This window comes from Salmo salar, chromosome 03, assembly GCF_965601325.2.
Source record: "Salmo salar chromosome 03, fSalSal1, whole genome shotgun sequence".
In the NCBI taxonomy this organism is placed as follows: domain Eukaryota; kingdom Metazoa; phylum Chordata; class Actinopteri; order Salmoniformes; family Salmonidae; genus Salmo; species Salmo salar.
The window spans coordinates 17,918,737-17,933,297 of NC_138293.1; the positions used below are offsets into that span (position 1 = coordinate 17,918,737).

The window sequence follows — 14,561 nt, forward strand, 5'->3', positions numbered from 1 at the left end:
ATAAATTCATACGTTGTGCCTCTGGCCTGAGAGGAAGGAAGTTCAATATGTAGCTAGACGTAGTAAGCTAATGTTAACTAGCTGGCTTGGCACATCATTTCCCATGAAAGGAAGTTAGCCTAGCTAGCAAGCATTTTAGCCAGGTAGCCTAGGACAACAAAATCTAAAAGTGTGCACTGTATGGCAGAGTCATGAAAGAGAGGAGAACAGCATTGGCGTTTCACTACAAGTAGGGTGAGTCAACATGTTTTTTCTACTTTCACACACCCACCCACACACACACACAAAGAAATCAGTGACATGGACAGCCACATCATATCTAGCTTACGTTTATTGGACTAAATGGTTTTTGGTATCTTAGTTGTCACTGTATTAGACTAAGCATAGATTATTTGATGATGTTGAAATGGTGTTGGATTAGTGGAGGCAGCTCCTGTTTTCTCTGCGTCTTGTGGTAACACTCTGTGGTTCTAAATCAATAGTTGGTTACTAGCCCGAAAATGTGGGAAACATTAACCTGCTTGACCATGCAGTAGGTCATTTAATACCATATGCTTTGTGGACTTCACCAGACTGCTGTTGCTCTCCGGTTTTGTGATGAAACAAATGTGTGGTTGAATTTATTCTGCCACTGTGTCTTCTTCTTGTCACAGTGTCAAGGCATATGAACTAACAGGTTATATAGCAAACAATGCAATTATCACAATACAGTGATTTTATCCACACACCGCTACTGTGCCTGTCATCTCCAGCGTGATGGGGTCCATCTTTGCCTGGGCTGTACTGTCCCAGCCCTGGCTATACTTCAGGCCATAATGGCCTCTCTCAGACCTTCTCCCGACTCCTCCAGGTAAAGCCCAACTGTCATCTACATCTCATACATGATCATACTCTGAAGATGCTGACACTGTAAAATAAGGTTTCTCTAAACTGCTGGTATGGATGTTTGGTTTTTACCTGTGTATGTGTGGATGGATGCTGTGTTTAATGGGGTGCTGTTGTTTTCTGTAAATCCTCTCCATGGCTGTTATGTAAGGTGTGCTTCTATTATTAACCTGTACTCTTACCACTGATTAGCTGTTCTCTCGATGCAGGAGGTGGGTATTTCACTGTTCTCTCGATGCAGGAGGTGGGTATTTCACTGTTCTCTCGATGCAGGAGGTGGGTATTTCACTGTTCTCTCGATGCAGGAGGTGGGTATTTCACTGGAGGCAATGGGGAGATTATGGCTGGTTAGTCCACCTTTGGAACTTATGTTATTTTAGTACATATTTGTTTCTATTTGATAGTCAAGCTAAATAACTTAAAGTGCATACATTATCCTAATTTTGTCGTATTAAATGTCACTGTTACTGTGCAGTTAGCTGATTATGACCACTTCCCATCATTGAATAATTGTTGTTTAGAGCCAGAAGTTTTTCCTGACTTTAACAGGAAAATCTCTTCACCCTATCTATAACTTGGGCCCATAATTTTCATGGCCAGACAGTCAGGAAAAACTGTTGGCCCTTCTCATTGCTTTCCACTCGTTTCTATAGTTCCAAAGTCCGGTTCCACAGTCACCAAGTCAGGTTCCACAGTCACCAAGTCAGGTTCCACAGTCACAAAGTCAGGTTCCACTGTCACCAAGTCAGGTTCCACAGCCACAAAGTCAGATTCCCCAGCCACAAAGTTACATTCCACAGCCACAAAGTCAAAATTGGCTACAAAATTAGCTTTTTGGTCTTAATTTAAAGTTAGTGTTAGGCATAAGGTTAGGTTGAAAATCTAATTTTAAGAAGATAAATTGTAGAAATGGGCATGGTTTGTGACTGTGTCTATAAAAGCTACTGACGACCCTTTCATGTGATGCTCATTTCCTGTTGTGATGCAGTCGGCCATGTTTTTGGGGATTGGTCAGCAGTCTGCCTCACCCCTGGTGGCTGGGGGTGCTGACTGGGTTTCTTCTTGAGATTGTTGCTTGGGCTCCATAAAAAAGCCTACATTAAAACACGTAACTTGTTTCATGATTGATAGGTCTGTTGCTTGAATATGTCAATTATTTTCAGACAATGCACTTTTTCCATTAATTTTAACATGTATAGCAGGTTAAAGGTGATTGATCACACTTTCTGTAGAAAGAGCTGTCGTTGTTCCATATTCAAAGGTGAAAAGCTTTTCAGCACCAATTTCCTGTTTTGTGATGTTGTGACCTTGTTTCCACAGCGAGTGACCCTGATGACCAGCAGGGGATTCTTGCTTACCACTCAGAGGGCAGCACTTGGGTAACACCATAAGCACAGACTTAAGAGTTATCTCTGTGAAGCTTTGAAGTGATTTGAAGTGTACGGGCCAGTAAGAATTCAGGTTTAAAGCCAATGACGGAAAACTTTAGGATGGAACTCTTCTCCTGAACTTGATATTTTGATGAAGTTGTCTTGGTTTGACTAGATACTGCAAGAAGCTGTACTGTTCATGAGTAAATATTCGGATTTACTAGTAACTGATTGTGCAAAGTATAATATTGGCCCCCAGAACCTAATCAGCTGCTGGTTTTTAGCTACTCATTAACAGTTTCATATTATGGCTGTCTTGACAGATTGGTGCAAAGAGACCGATTTTATTGGTCGGATATTATTTAATTGTGCACTTTTGACAATTTAATATAATGTCATCCTTTTTTCACAGGATGCATGGTTCAAAATGGTTGCCTTTGTTATTGGGAATAGCGGATTTCCTGGTCAGCTTTATTTACATCATCGGTGTATTGTGACAACTGTGAGGATGGCCTTTTCATGGTACAGGACAACTCACTGGCTGTTAGAATGATGAAGGATTGTGATTCTTATTCAGATTCAGGCCACAGGCAGATCAAGGCACTGAACCAGATGTACGGCCTCTAGATCGAGGGAAAGGAAATGGTAGGGAATATTTTAAACAAAAACATTTTTACTGGATAGCTTATCAATTTCACACACACATACCAAAAGCATTTTTGTACTATTGATTTTGTGCTAATGTTGTTATCCCAACTTCTCAGGAAAATGCAGAGTACTGTAAATCTATTATCATGATTACAATCTTCACTATAATTAGATAACTGTAATTAGTCTATATCTGAACAGAGCAGCTCTGTACTGCATGCCATATAACACGTTTTTGTCCTCAATGTTATACTCAATATAATGCAGCTAAATTCATACAGGCCACTTTAAATGTAGATCGTGTAATTTCATATAAAAAAATGAATACTGTATAAATTAATCATGCATGAATTTGTAGTTAACTATCCCGTTCTGTGACTGCTGTACATGTGATTTTATTTTATTGGTGTTATAGCTAGTGTGGACTTCCCAGTCAATAACCAAATCAACACACACAACCATACACACTTACAGGCACACCCATTTCTAGGTAACAAGAAGACAAGTCAAATATTTTCCTTAATGTCAATACAACTTTATTTTGATGCAGAATTATCAATTGAGAATAACAAAAACAAAACAAAAGCGAAATATCCATGGAACACCTTAACACTTAAAATAACCGAGAATGCAATTTAAACTTTAAAGTATTCACCTTGGAGTTTTGCATTAGTTTAGTACGTAATACCAGACCACCTGCAAACAAAAGAGATCACATTGTGAAGCATAAAAAACAGTAATATAGTTGAAAAAGGCATCTCAAAATGGCAATGTCAAGTCAAGCTTTGAATATCCTATACTATAAGTGGCTATCATATTAAAGATTTTATATGACGTTAATTATACAGGTAATCATAATATGCATTCTTTATTTTAGAACAATGATAGATTCGTTTTTTACTGCTTTGGATTACCACATTTATCATAATATTCTTATTGCCTCTTTAGTTTAAACTCTATTTAGAAGAAAATACAATACGAAAATACCATAAATATCTTTCTGTTGTATAACCAAGACAGTACTTAAAATGTATGTAAGGATCTTAACTGAACAATATCGTAATGTACTCATCCGGTAGTCCATCTATATTCATTACATTGTGTCATATCTCTTACAATACCAATTACATATTTTATTTCACAATAACTTTAAAAGTACAGTACCGATAATGAATATATATATTCAAGCTGTATCAATAATAGAACTGGAAACATCTAACAAAGTTCAGGAAGTTGGCAGCTGTAGAAATATGGAATGGGATTATTCAGGTTTGATGTTCTTCACTCTTGTTCATGGTTGACAAATAGTCTTGCCTCCCATCTCTGAGCCATGGTATTCTTTTTCCTTGGTAATGTGGAGAGTGATTCTGGGAACTGGGGGAAAGAGTTTCACCTGTAAAACTGCATGCAGTTTCAAGGTGAAAATGGATGGTGTTTAAAATGGTTTGTAATGAAAAAACTCTATCAGAAAATGTAATGAACACAATTAAACATGAGCACATGCAATGTTATTTAGTGAGGCATTCAGATGACATTTAGTGAGGCAATCAGATGACAAAATATTTTTTTCTACACTGGTCATGTTTTGCAATTGGCATGACAACGAACACCACAAGGGAGTTGACTAAAGCACAAACATTTGATCAGGTGACTAGGCTAACATCTGTTCGTTGATTAATTATTATTGGAGAAGATAGGACATACCCTATGGTCACATGACAGGGTGGAGCGGTCCAGCTTTCGAGTCCTTGATGGGGATGAAGGGGAAGACACACATTTCAGTGGCACTTCTGAAGAAGAAAGAGAAACCATTAATACTCATACATTCATATGCTTAGAGACCTATATCATGAATTTGGACAAGTGGTGACCACTAGTGATGCAATGAAAACACAACACAACACAGCTACAAACCACAAACTCTTTCCCATATTAACCGTGCTCTTCATCAGTCATCAGCACATACCTGCTGTATCAAAGCTCAGGTTCTCCAGGTTGGGGGACACCACAACAGTGTCATACTTCTCCCTGGTGTGCATCTGGCTCCTCTGCCTCCTCCACTCCTCCTCCCTCTGCTTCACCATCTTAATCTCCTGGTCCACCAGGGACATGGAGCTCCGCGAGCGCAGTTTGAAGAAGGGATTGTTGACAAATGTGCTCTCCTGGGTCTCCTGGCAGGAGGCCGAGCTCAGGCAGAACTCTGAGGCGCTCCGAATGATCAGGTTGGACGTCTCTAGAATGATGACATTGGCTGACGTCTCCAAAGGCCACTCGCTATAACGGCTGGGACCCGGGGAGAGCAGGGATCCTCGGGTGTGGTGCCTTGGGCTGGTGGGGTAGGAGTCTGGCTCCAGGATGATCACGTTTTGGGCGGTCATTTCGTGGTAGGTCGCACACCTCGGTGTGGGTGAGGGGGAGGTGGCTATGGAGAAGGTTGGGGTTTTTGCGTCGGGAGACCTCAATGGCCTGCATCCGGGATCACTAGAGTCAAACATCTTCCGTTTCTCCTCCACCTCCTGGCAAAAACCCTTCCCGTACTTGCCGGGGTAGAGAGTGGTTGGTCTGGGATGTGCAGATGATTCTCCAGCTTGACCCTGTTTCGTGATCCCTCTCTCCCGCCTGAAGTTTTCCTCGCGCTCTATGGTCTGTCGTATCTCCCTTTCGACAGGGTTGTCTGAGTCCTCGTAAGGGGACCTGTAGCTGAGGTCATCTAGACCTGAGTCTTCTGAACATGGGCTGAACTGGGTGTGATGAAAGTCACCCAGGGCGAGGCTGTCGAGTTCGGTGTCCCTCCTGGGTCGATCGATGTTCCTGACGGGTGTGTACATGGCACTGTGACCTCCCTGGCACATCCCCTGCTGTCTGACAGTGGGCTGGTGGACTTGGACCTGTCCTTTGGTCTGCTCCTCCATTTGGCGCCACTGCTTCCGAGCCCCCTGGAAGTCCACATGCTCTGTACTAACGTTCTTGCTCGTCATTTCTTGTATCACACAGTAGTCTTGAGGAACCTTCTTGTCAGAGCTTACAGAAGAGCTTGCGGATGTAGAACGACGTACTTTGCAAGCTCCGCCTTGGCTGGCCTCTTCCTCATCCTCTGGAATCTCTGATAAGACCTTGAACTGGCCAGAGGACATATCTTGGTCTTGGATCTCACATTCTGTGGGGCAATCGGGTTGTTCAAGCTCGTGAGGACTATCTGCAGTTTCATCCTTGGTCCCATTCTCTGCCTCCCCTGCAGCTTTATCCTTCTCGAAAGCATCTTGAGCATTTCCGTCACACCTTTCTTCCTTGTTGACTGTAGATGCAAAAGTGGACCTCCATTGGTCGTCAGTCTCGCTGTCTGATGACACGATGGCCATTTCTACCTGCAGACAGTCACTCAGGTCGTCTCGGTCAAGGTCATGACAGGACCCCGTAGAAACGTCAGAGGAGACCTCCTCTCGGATAAGCTGCTCCAAGATGGACTCTTGTGTCACCGTCACTTCTGATGGAGCAGAGTTGTCCACGTCATCTTCTGCAAGCAGGTCTTCCACCTTGCAAACGGGTTCACTCTCAAATATACTTGAGGAGTTGAGTAACTCTTTTAGACTGAAGTCATCTTGTCCTGTCCCAAAGTTGAGAATCCCCTCCTCTCTGTTTCCATCCTCATTTTCATCATCCTCGTCTGGTTCATCCACTGACGTTTTTATGTTCTCTTTTGTTCCTCTGTATTCTGCGAAAGGTTCTTGGTCACATTCTTCCTCGCTCTCACTAAGCAGGCGTCTCTGGTCCTCCGTTTCCCCAGAATCCATTTTATAGTCTGTTAGGTCGTCCATCTCTGAAAGCTGGCTGGTCTCCATGGCTACGGCCCCAGAGTGGGATTCTTGTTCTTGTTGTTTCTCTTGTGGAGTGTCGCTGGCACTGGCACTGCAGCTCTCTCTCACTTCATTCCCCTTTATCCTCTTCACTCCAGCTGTGGCTCTCTATGGAAGTCAAATAAAACATGTTAAGGGTAGAATAAGGCGGAGACACAAAAAAACTGTATCTGAATAGATCAATGGATAGCCTACTGAACCTGGTATGATATATTTTTGTCTTTCTGCGATGGCTCATTTGATGAAGTGTGGTGGTGAATGGAATTCCTTATATAGTGAATCTCAAATTAAGTAATGCCTATACCAGCCAGTACCCTCAGTTCCATGTAAAAATATATAGTTTATCCTTATAGGTGGTATAATGTTATCCTTTTAACACCCACCACAGTAACTGGTTAACTGGTTATCATTTTGGTTCTCTGTGATATGACACACCAGGGTTTCACCACGCCACTTTAATTTCATCAAAACACTGTCTTCACTCTGGTGCTCACAGAGGGTGGGAGGAAATCTTTTGAAAGCATAAAACACCATGAGACATGCTTCAAACCGAGCATGGCTTCGCTGTAAGTGGGTGAGAATTAGCATGATTTTGATCGTTTCACAGCCAAACATGTGATTCTGCCAGGGATAACATGTTGATGTCAAAAAGAACATAGTACTGATATGCATAAAAAAAACACAGAAAATGGCTAGGTGAAGGGAGATGGGCTTGTTCTCATACATACTGTATGTATTTAGATGAACGTTTGGAAAAGGTTTTCACACAAGAGATGCAAGCTGTCTACATACAGTACATGTATGCATGAAATATGGTGACCAGACCATTTTCTGAGGCCCTTAATAACAGTTTACATGTGATTAAAACTGACTTCTTGATTAGGGGATGTAAGCAAATCAGCCCACACAATAGCCCTAATCAACATACCTAGCTATTGCTAAGACAACATTTATTGCATAGCGAATACACCCACACACCAACACTGATAATTCACACCATTGGAGTTGGCATAGGCTACTGTCCACCAGTTGGACAGCACTTCTTTTTCAAGTGAAGCTGTGTAGCGTGCTTATTGCCGAAGTTGTTTGAAAGCTTGGAGACCCCATATCTGCAAATAATCAACTGTTGCTTTATCTGAAGAAAAACAAAAACACGCTGAAAGCATTGCACATGTTTTTGAGCGTGTGCGTTTGTTTGTTTGTTTACGCACATGTTGCAAACATGTGGCACTGCATACTGTGACAATGGCATTGGGCAGAGAACAGAATAAACCCATCTGAAAGAACAAATTGGATCCATTATGTAAGGATGAAGTACCTCGGCCCCCGTCATTTCGGTTGTGTTCCAATAGCGTTTGAACATTGGGTCCTGGTACTGCAGTACAGGGAATCAGTACATTCGAGCCCTCAGGGCATCCAACCCAGCCTCCATCCACCAAACTGTACTAAGACCTGAATTCAACCTGTACTGGTCATTCATCCATAATGCTGTATCAATCCTAATGCTGATGGTTGGAGTGATTTCTTTGAAGCTCTTAACTTGCACTAGTTTTGCTTCTCCAGCGCACCACCATACAAACTATTCCTCCCATATACTGGTGTTTCTGAGTGCTTCCTGGATGGAGATCAGGTCCACTTGGTGTGAATCTCTTAGCAAACATGCTGTACTGTATATGGTATAAATATAGCTTTGGAACGGTTGCCTAGAAACTTGCTGATATGAAAATCCAAGCCCTCCTGGGAGCAGCTTGTAAGAGAGATGCCTTTTCATATTTTTTATCCTCTGGGTCATATTTAATGTACATAGAGCAGTATTAAATGTACAGTAAGCTCTCTGCAATACCAGTAATGGCTAGATCTGCCAGATGGACAAGATTTATCTTGAATGATACAGCAGGGACATGTGTTGAAAAGTAGGGTAGCCTAACCCACTGGCCACACCACGTCATTTCATCATGGAAATGTGTCTAATCTTTGGTTGAGACGTTCAATCAATGAAATTTCAACCTTTATTTACCCACTCAAAAAGACAGCCAGAAGTTTGTTGAATTCCCAATGTGTTATCATATGCGTTCAACCATCTAAAAGCACAACCAAATGACCTGGATTGTAGTTGAGATTATATTACAAAAGTTGTTCATTTGTTAATTATATTTGTTAATATATAATATCATGAAATTGTTCATATTTGTTAATTAATATTGTGAAGATCTCCACAGACCTGTGACCTTTGCATGCTATCCTGAACATGCACACTTTCTATGATGACATAATAAGACTTTTAGAGTTACAGTAACCTCTAAATGTGGCCATGGATGAGTTGAATAAAAGCTCTTACATAGTCTTAACTTTAGGCTATTGACTGTATTACAAAAGTCATATTGAATTGTGTTGGTTGACAAACAACTATCAACATTTTAAAGGAGATGTATCTAATGCTTGGATCATTTCATCTGAGCCACTGGCTTAATCCTGTTCTTTAGCTTTTATTTTTGGTTTTGTTGGCGACGTGAATCCAACATGTAGACAAGTTAATAGGCTATTTACTTTATTGCAAAAGTGAGATTGAATTGTGTTTGGTTGTCAACACAACCAAATATCTCCATCTCAACCAAAAATCGAAGTAAGAAAACAGGACTATATCAAATCAAACTTCAAATGCACTTTAAATAAAGTTTGATTTGATTTATTCCTGTTCTTTTAACTTCAATTTTCTAGTTGAAATGGAGACGTGAATCCAACATATTAAATTTGACATTCACTAAAGCTTGAAACCCTAGGCCTATATGTATTGTTTATTTTTGCTGAACCCTGGGCTGAATTGAAACAATAGCTTTTGATTTCTTTGCAAACGCTTATACAGTATGGTTAAATTTCATTTGCACTGTTAAACCAACCCTTTGGAATGACTTCGATAGCAATAGTGAATATATTTAGTTATTAAGAAATCTCTAAATAATCATTCTCACTGTAACACATTGGTAGTAGTTAGTGACAAATATCAAAGCTGGGCTTGGTTAAACCCCTGGATGGGAGACCAAATGCAATAGCTGTAGATACATTTGCTCTCCAGTAGGAGGTTCTGCTAAGCCTATTGTTTTTTTCTGATAGTGGATATAACGTTGAAGATCTGACGTACAAAGAAACATATTTTATACAAGGTTGAAAATTGGTTACCATGATGACATAATTCTGTGGTTGAAATGTCACCCTCAAAACAACAGTTTTGATGACTTTTTGCGAATCCAATGTATTTTCCATTTAGATTCCACATCACAATACCTTGACAAATGACGTTGAAAAAACATTGATTCAACCAGGTTGTGCCCAGGGGGAAGCTTTACTTTACACACACACATATTTGACTGAATAGCATTATGAATGTTTACATGTACAGTTTGAAAATGCAATGCGAAGGAAATCTTTGAGTGCTTTGCAGAAGGTCAAATGACCACAGGCCTAGGGATAGATTCACCTGCCAGGCTATCAGCAACTCATTTCACCTGCATGGCCATGTATCTTTGTGTTGTCCATGTGTACTGTTATATCATGACCACGTGGCCTGCTGTAGGTGTATGGACCAGCACATCCTACAGGTAATGTGTTCTGTTTTCTACTCAATCATTGCAAAATGGAGTCTGTGGTCTGCACAGCCAAGATAGGTTAATTTGATCGTCTGATATCATCCTTGCACAACAAGGATGATATCAACAGCTGGTCACAGTAGGATGAAATCCCTACGTTCTGTTTATGTGGGAGGTGGAAAATACAACTGAAAGATGACTTGATTGTTGAGTATGAGGAGAGTCCCTCACACCCCTTCCCTTGTTACATCAAAGGTTGAGTGATGTACTCTGAATAACCTGTTCACAATTTTCCCAGGATACCCAACCAATGGGAAAAGGATCCACCATTTGCAGTGATAAAGTGCCATTTTTCTTCTCTTCATAAAGGCAAACTACCTGTCATATGGCTGAGGACCAAAGACATGTTGGACAACAGATAAAATAGTCACGCGCAAAATGCTTAGGATACCCCACTGCGCAAATTACAGACATTTCCACCATTCTGCAGGGTGATATAGATAGCAAATAGACATGCACCGACCAGGCAAATGCCCAGCATAGTGACAGATAAACTCACGTGCCGTAGCCGAGCAAAATCCATGCGATTTATGTACCCATCCAAGCCTTGAGCATGCTGCCAATCAAAACAAGCTGGCCGTGGCGAAAATATACAGTATACTTGGATATGATAACATATCTAGTACCTACCAGCAGCCTCCAACAGAGCAACCAGAAGGATATCATCTCCAACTTACCGAAGCGACCACATATTATTTGAACTACATTCACGGGTAGAGAACTCAACCAAGCGGCCACCCGTTGCGAGTAATTCATAGGTTTAATTTGAAGGAGGAAGAGATTCGCGTTTATGTGGATGTGTGTGGTGGGTGTCGGTCGGAATTATCGATTCGCAAGGCAAATTTGTCTGAAGTTAACTAGAGCAGACGCAATAAGTATTGGCATAAACGCCACTGAAATGCATTGCATCGCCCGCGACCCCCCGCGCTTCTCTCACAGCATCCTGCCCAATCCCCATACAGATAGATACGTTGGGCGCGTATGCATCCGCTACTGCAGCATCCAGCTATCGCCCCCAGGCTCCTTCTCTTTCAGAGACCAGCTATGGAGCGTTTGCTTTTGCCTGCACTTTTTAGAACCCTGTCGATTTCCATGACCAACGTCACTGCTGCCCTGAAATCATTAGCTCACTGATTATTCATTGTGGTCCATTAAAATCCTTTTCCATAAAGGGCTTCAGTGTTTTACCAGCTGTCAGGTTTTGTCCATACAATTATTTCAATTGACTGACCCCTAAGTTCATTGCTTGGGCTGTCTGGGTTATAGTATTAATATTCTGTGACTAAGTGGACAATTAGAACATGTAAATATTTCAGTCCCGAGCTGAGTGGTGAAAGTGAGTGAAGTCTCTGGTGAGGGTACATGTATTGAAGAATAACCCCTAGACACAGTTAACTCACTGCTGTTAAAAAGCCATTCAAATCTGGATAAATGATGGATCTTTAAGTGAGGTGGATGCGAGTGCCATGGCAGGACTGGCTTTTTAATCTTTTAATGCTCCACTTTTGTTCTGTGTCCAACATTTGGGCAGCGTCATTTTGGGCATGCTGTGATAAATGAGGCAGTATGCCTACCATTAAAGGTGTTCAATTAATCTGCTGAATGTGTTTGTTTTTTATGTTTTTTATGTTTTTCTTTCTGCTTGCATTTTCTATTTCAACAAAAGCCACCATATCTACTCCATATGCTAAACAAAATGTATACAAAGCACAGTTAGTTTTAGTGGCCCAAATTGGCTAAAATGGCATACCCTGGATATATCTCTGTCTCTTGTAATGTGAATGGCCTGTAAACTCTGACTTTTTGAGTTCCAGGGGGGCATTCCAGCTATACAAAATACCTGCAACTGTATGTCAGAGTAGCTTTCAAAAGCACTCCTCAACTCACTAAAACTTTTCTCAGCCCTCCATCCAGCATTAAAACCTATAAAACACATTTAAAAAAAACACTACTCTGTCTTAAACCAGTGGTCAGCTTGACAACCTCTCCAGTGTATGCAGGAATGCTCAGTGATGCTGTGAGTGTTTCTACAGTTTAATCCACCCTCACTCGATGTTCTCCTCAGCTCAGCTGGCTCACTGGAGCAGAGCTTTGTTTCTATCCACTTCAACCACACACTGAAGCCACAGTAAGAACAGAATCAACCAAATACCAATAACACAACCTACTTATGTTAAAGCAGAGCTCTCTCCTCCTCTTTTTCTCACACTCTAGCCTACATCTCGATCTTTCTTTCCCCCTCTCTCACTTTTTCTCTCTGTATCTCTCTTTCCCTGTTTTTCTCAAACACTCTCCATCTTTATCACTCTTTTTGCCTTCCAGAACACAATCCCAGCAGTACTAACTCAATACTCTGAACTGGTAACCATCTCTACAAGACTGTCAAGTGCGAAGCACATTTTTGTGACCTTCCTACTTTGGTCACCGTCTCTAAAGTGTCGCTAATGGTCATCAGCCTGATGCTGAATAACTAGGTGATGACCAAACGTCATGTTGTCCTACTGCTCTCTTACCTCCCAGGGTCTTTCCACAGATTCGGGCTCGGACTGGTCCAGTGGTGGAGTGATGAAGTGGAGTGTGCCTTTCTGCATCTGTCTGACACACACACAGAGTCACCACAGCGGCAAGCAGCGACACAAATCGGGTGCGTGGAAATCAGCCAATCACGAAACAGAAGCTTTGGTGACAGTTGTGTGTGCAACATGCGTTCACAGGCTCACACATTGAATATCACAAGCTCAGGGCAGCTACACGGTAAATACACTGACTGTACAAAACATTCAGAATATTGAGTTACACCCCCTTTAGCCCTCAGAACTGCCTCAATTCGTTGGGGCAGGGACTCTACAAGGTGTCGAAAGCATTCCACAGGGATGCTGGCCCATGGTGACTCCAATACTTCCCAGAGTTGTGTCAAGTTGTCTGGATGTACTTTGGGTGCTGGACCATTCTTGAGACACACAGGAAACTGTTGAGCGTGAAAAACCCAGCAGCGTTGCAGTTCTTGACATAAACCGGTGCGCCTGGCACCTACTACCATACCCTGTTCAAAGGCACTGAAATATTTTGTCTTACCCATTCACCCTCTGAATGGCACACATACACAATCAATGTCTCAATTGTCTCAATGCTAAAAAATCCTTCTTTAACCTGTCTCCTGCCCTTCATCTACACTGATTGAATTGGATTTAACAAGTGACATCAAAATGGGATCATAACTTTCACCTGGATTCACCTGGTCAGTCTATGTCATGGAAAGAATAGGTGTTCCTAATGTTTTGTACACTCAGCGTAGCTCTTGCATACACACACACACATACACACACACACACCAACATGACCTTTTCAAAGGACTTACTACTTTTCATCATCACATATGGCACGTGTTACATCTGTCAACTTGACATTCTAATCTCCTTCATCCTCATTAATCACACTGGCTCAGAGCAGCAGCAGTAGCAGGATAAAGATGCAAAACAACAACCTGACTCTTTGATGTGTTGTTGTTACATGCATGGCACCAACAGCTGGGATGGAATACAAAGACTCCCCCACACAGCCTCCTACACAGCTAACTGTTAGCTACTCTGTCAGGTTTTGTGTGGACCCCAGAAAGAGTAGCTGCTGCGTTAGTAGCAGCTTATGGGGATCCTTATAAAATACCAAATACTACTCCTGTCAGGGATTTTAAATGCTAGGTCTGTGAATATAGATTTTCTTTCTGCCATCACATTGTATCTTTCCTCTAAAGCAGTGTTTCCCAACCCTAGTACCTGAGTACCCCCAACAGTACATCTTTCTATTGTAATGCTGGACAAGCACACCTGATTCAACTGTCAACTAATCATCAAGCCCTCACTGAGTTGAATGAGGTTTTTCTTTGTCAAGGGCTACAACAAAACGGTGTACTGTTGGGGGTACTCGAGGACCAGTGTTGGGAAACACTGTTCTATAGGGTCAGTGAAGATAATTATATTTTAAGTGAGAGACATTTGGAGGCACGAGACAGTATATATATATATTGGTTTCTGTGTTTTATAGTGGATATCGACAAATATCTGCAGCGTCCTCCCCTTGAGCTGAAAGAAAGTTAATATCACATTACCACACTCTATTTAAATCAAAGCCTTTGTCAATGGACATTATAAGAAAATCTGTTT

At 41.6% G+C, this 14,561-nt stretch overlaps 1 protein-coding gene across 4 annotated transcripts; it reads right to left on the reverse strand.

Moving 5' to 3' along the window:
* Nucleotides 1–3,422: 3,422 nt before the first annotated feature.
* Nucleotides 3,423–14,372, reverse strand: si:ch211-153l6.6 (uncharacterized). 4 transcript variants are annotated; one of them, XM_014190197.3, is made up of 4 exons: nucleotides 12,915–14,372; nucleotides 4,870–6,865; nucleotides 4,608–4,693; nucleotides 3,423–4,277 (listed from the first exon to the last, which is right to left on the reverse strand). In XM_014190197.3, exons 1-4 carry the CDS (start codon nucleotides 12,990–12,992, stop codon nucleotides 4,185–4,187), a joined length of 2,253 nt encoding a protein of 750 aa, XP_014045672.2. In that variant the 5' UTR covers nucleotides 12,993–14,372; the 3' UTR covers nucleotides 3,423–4,184. The 4 variants fall into 4 exon arrangements, with proteins under 4 accessions (XP_014045672.2, XP_014045682.2, XP_014045670.2 ...); XM_014190207.3 differs by lacking the exon at nucleotides 12,915–14,372 and adding an exon at nucleotides 11,079–11,923; XM_014190195.3 differs by lacking the exon at nucleotides 12,915–14,372 and adding an exon at nucleotides 11,032–11,923.
* Nucleotides 14,373–14,561: the final 189 nt, after the last annotated feature.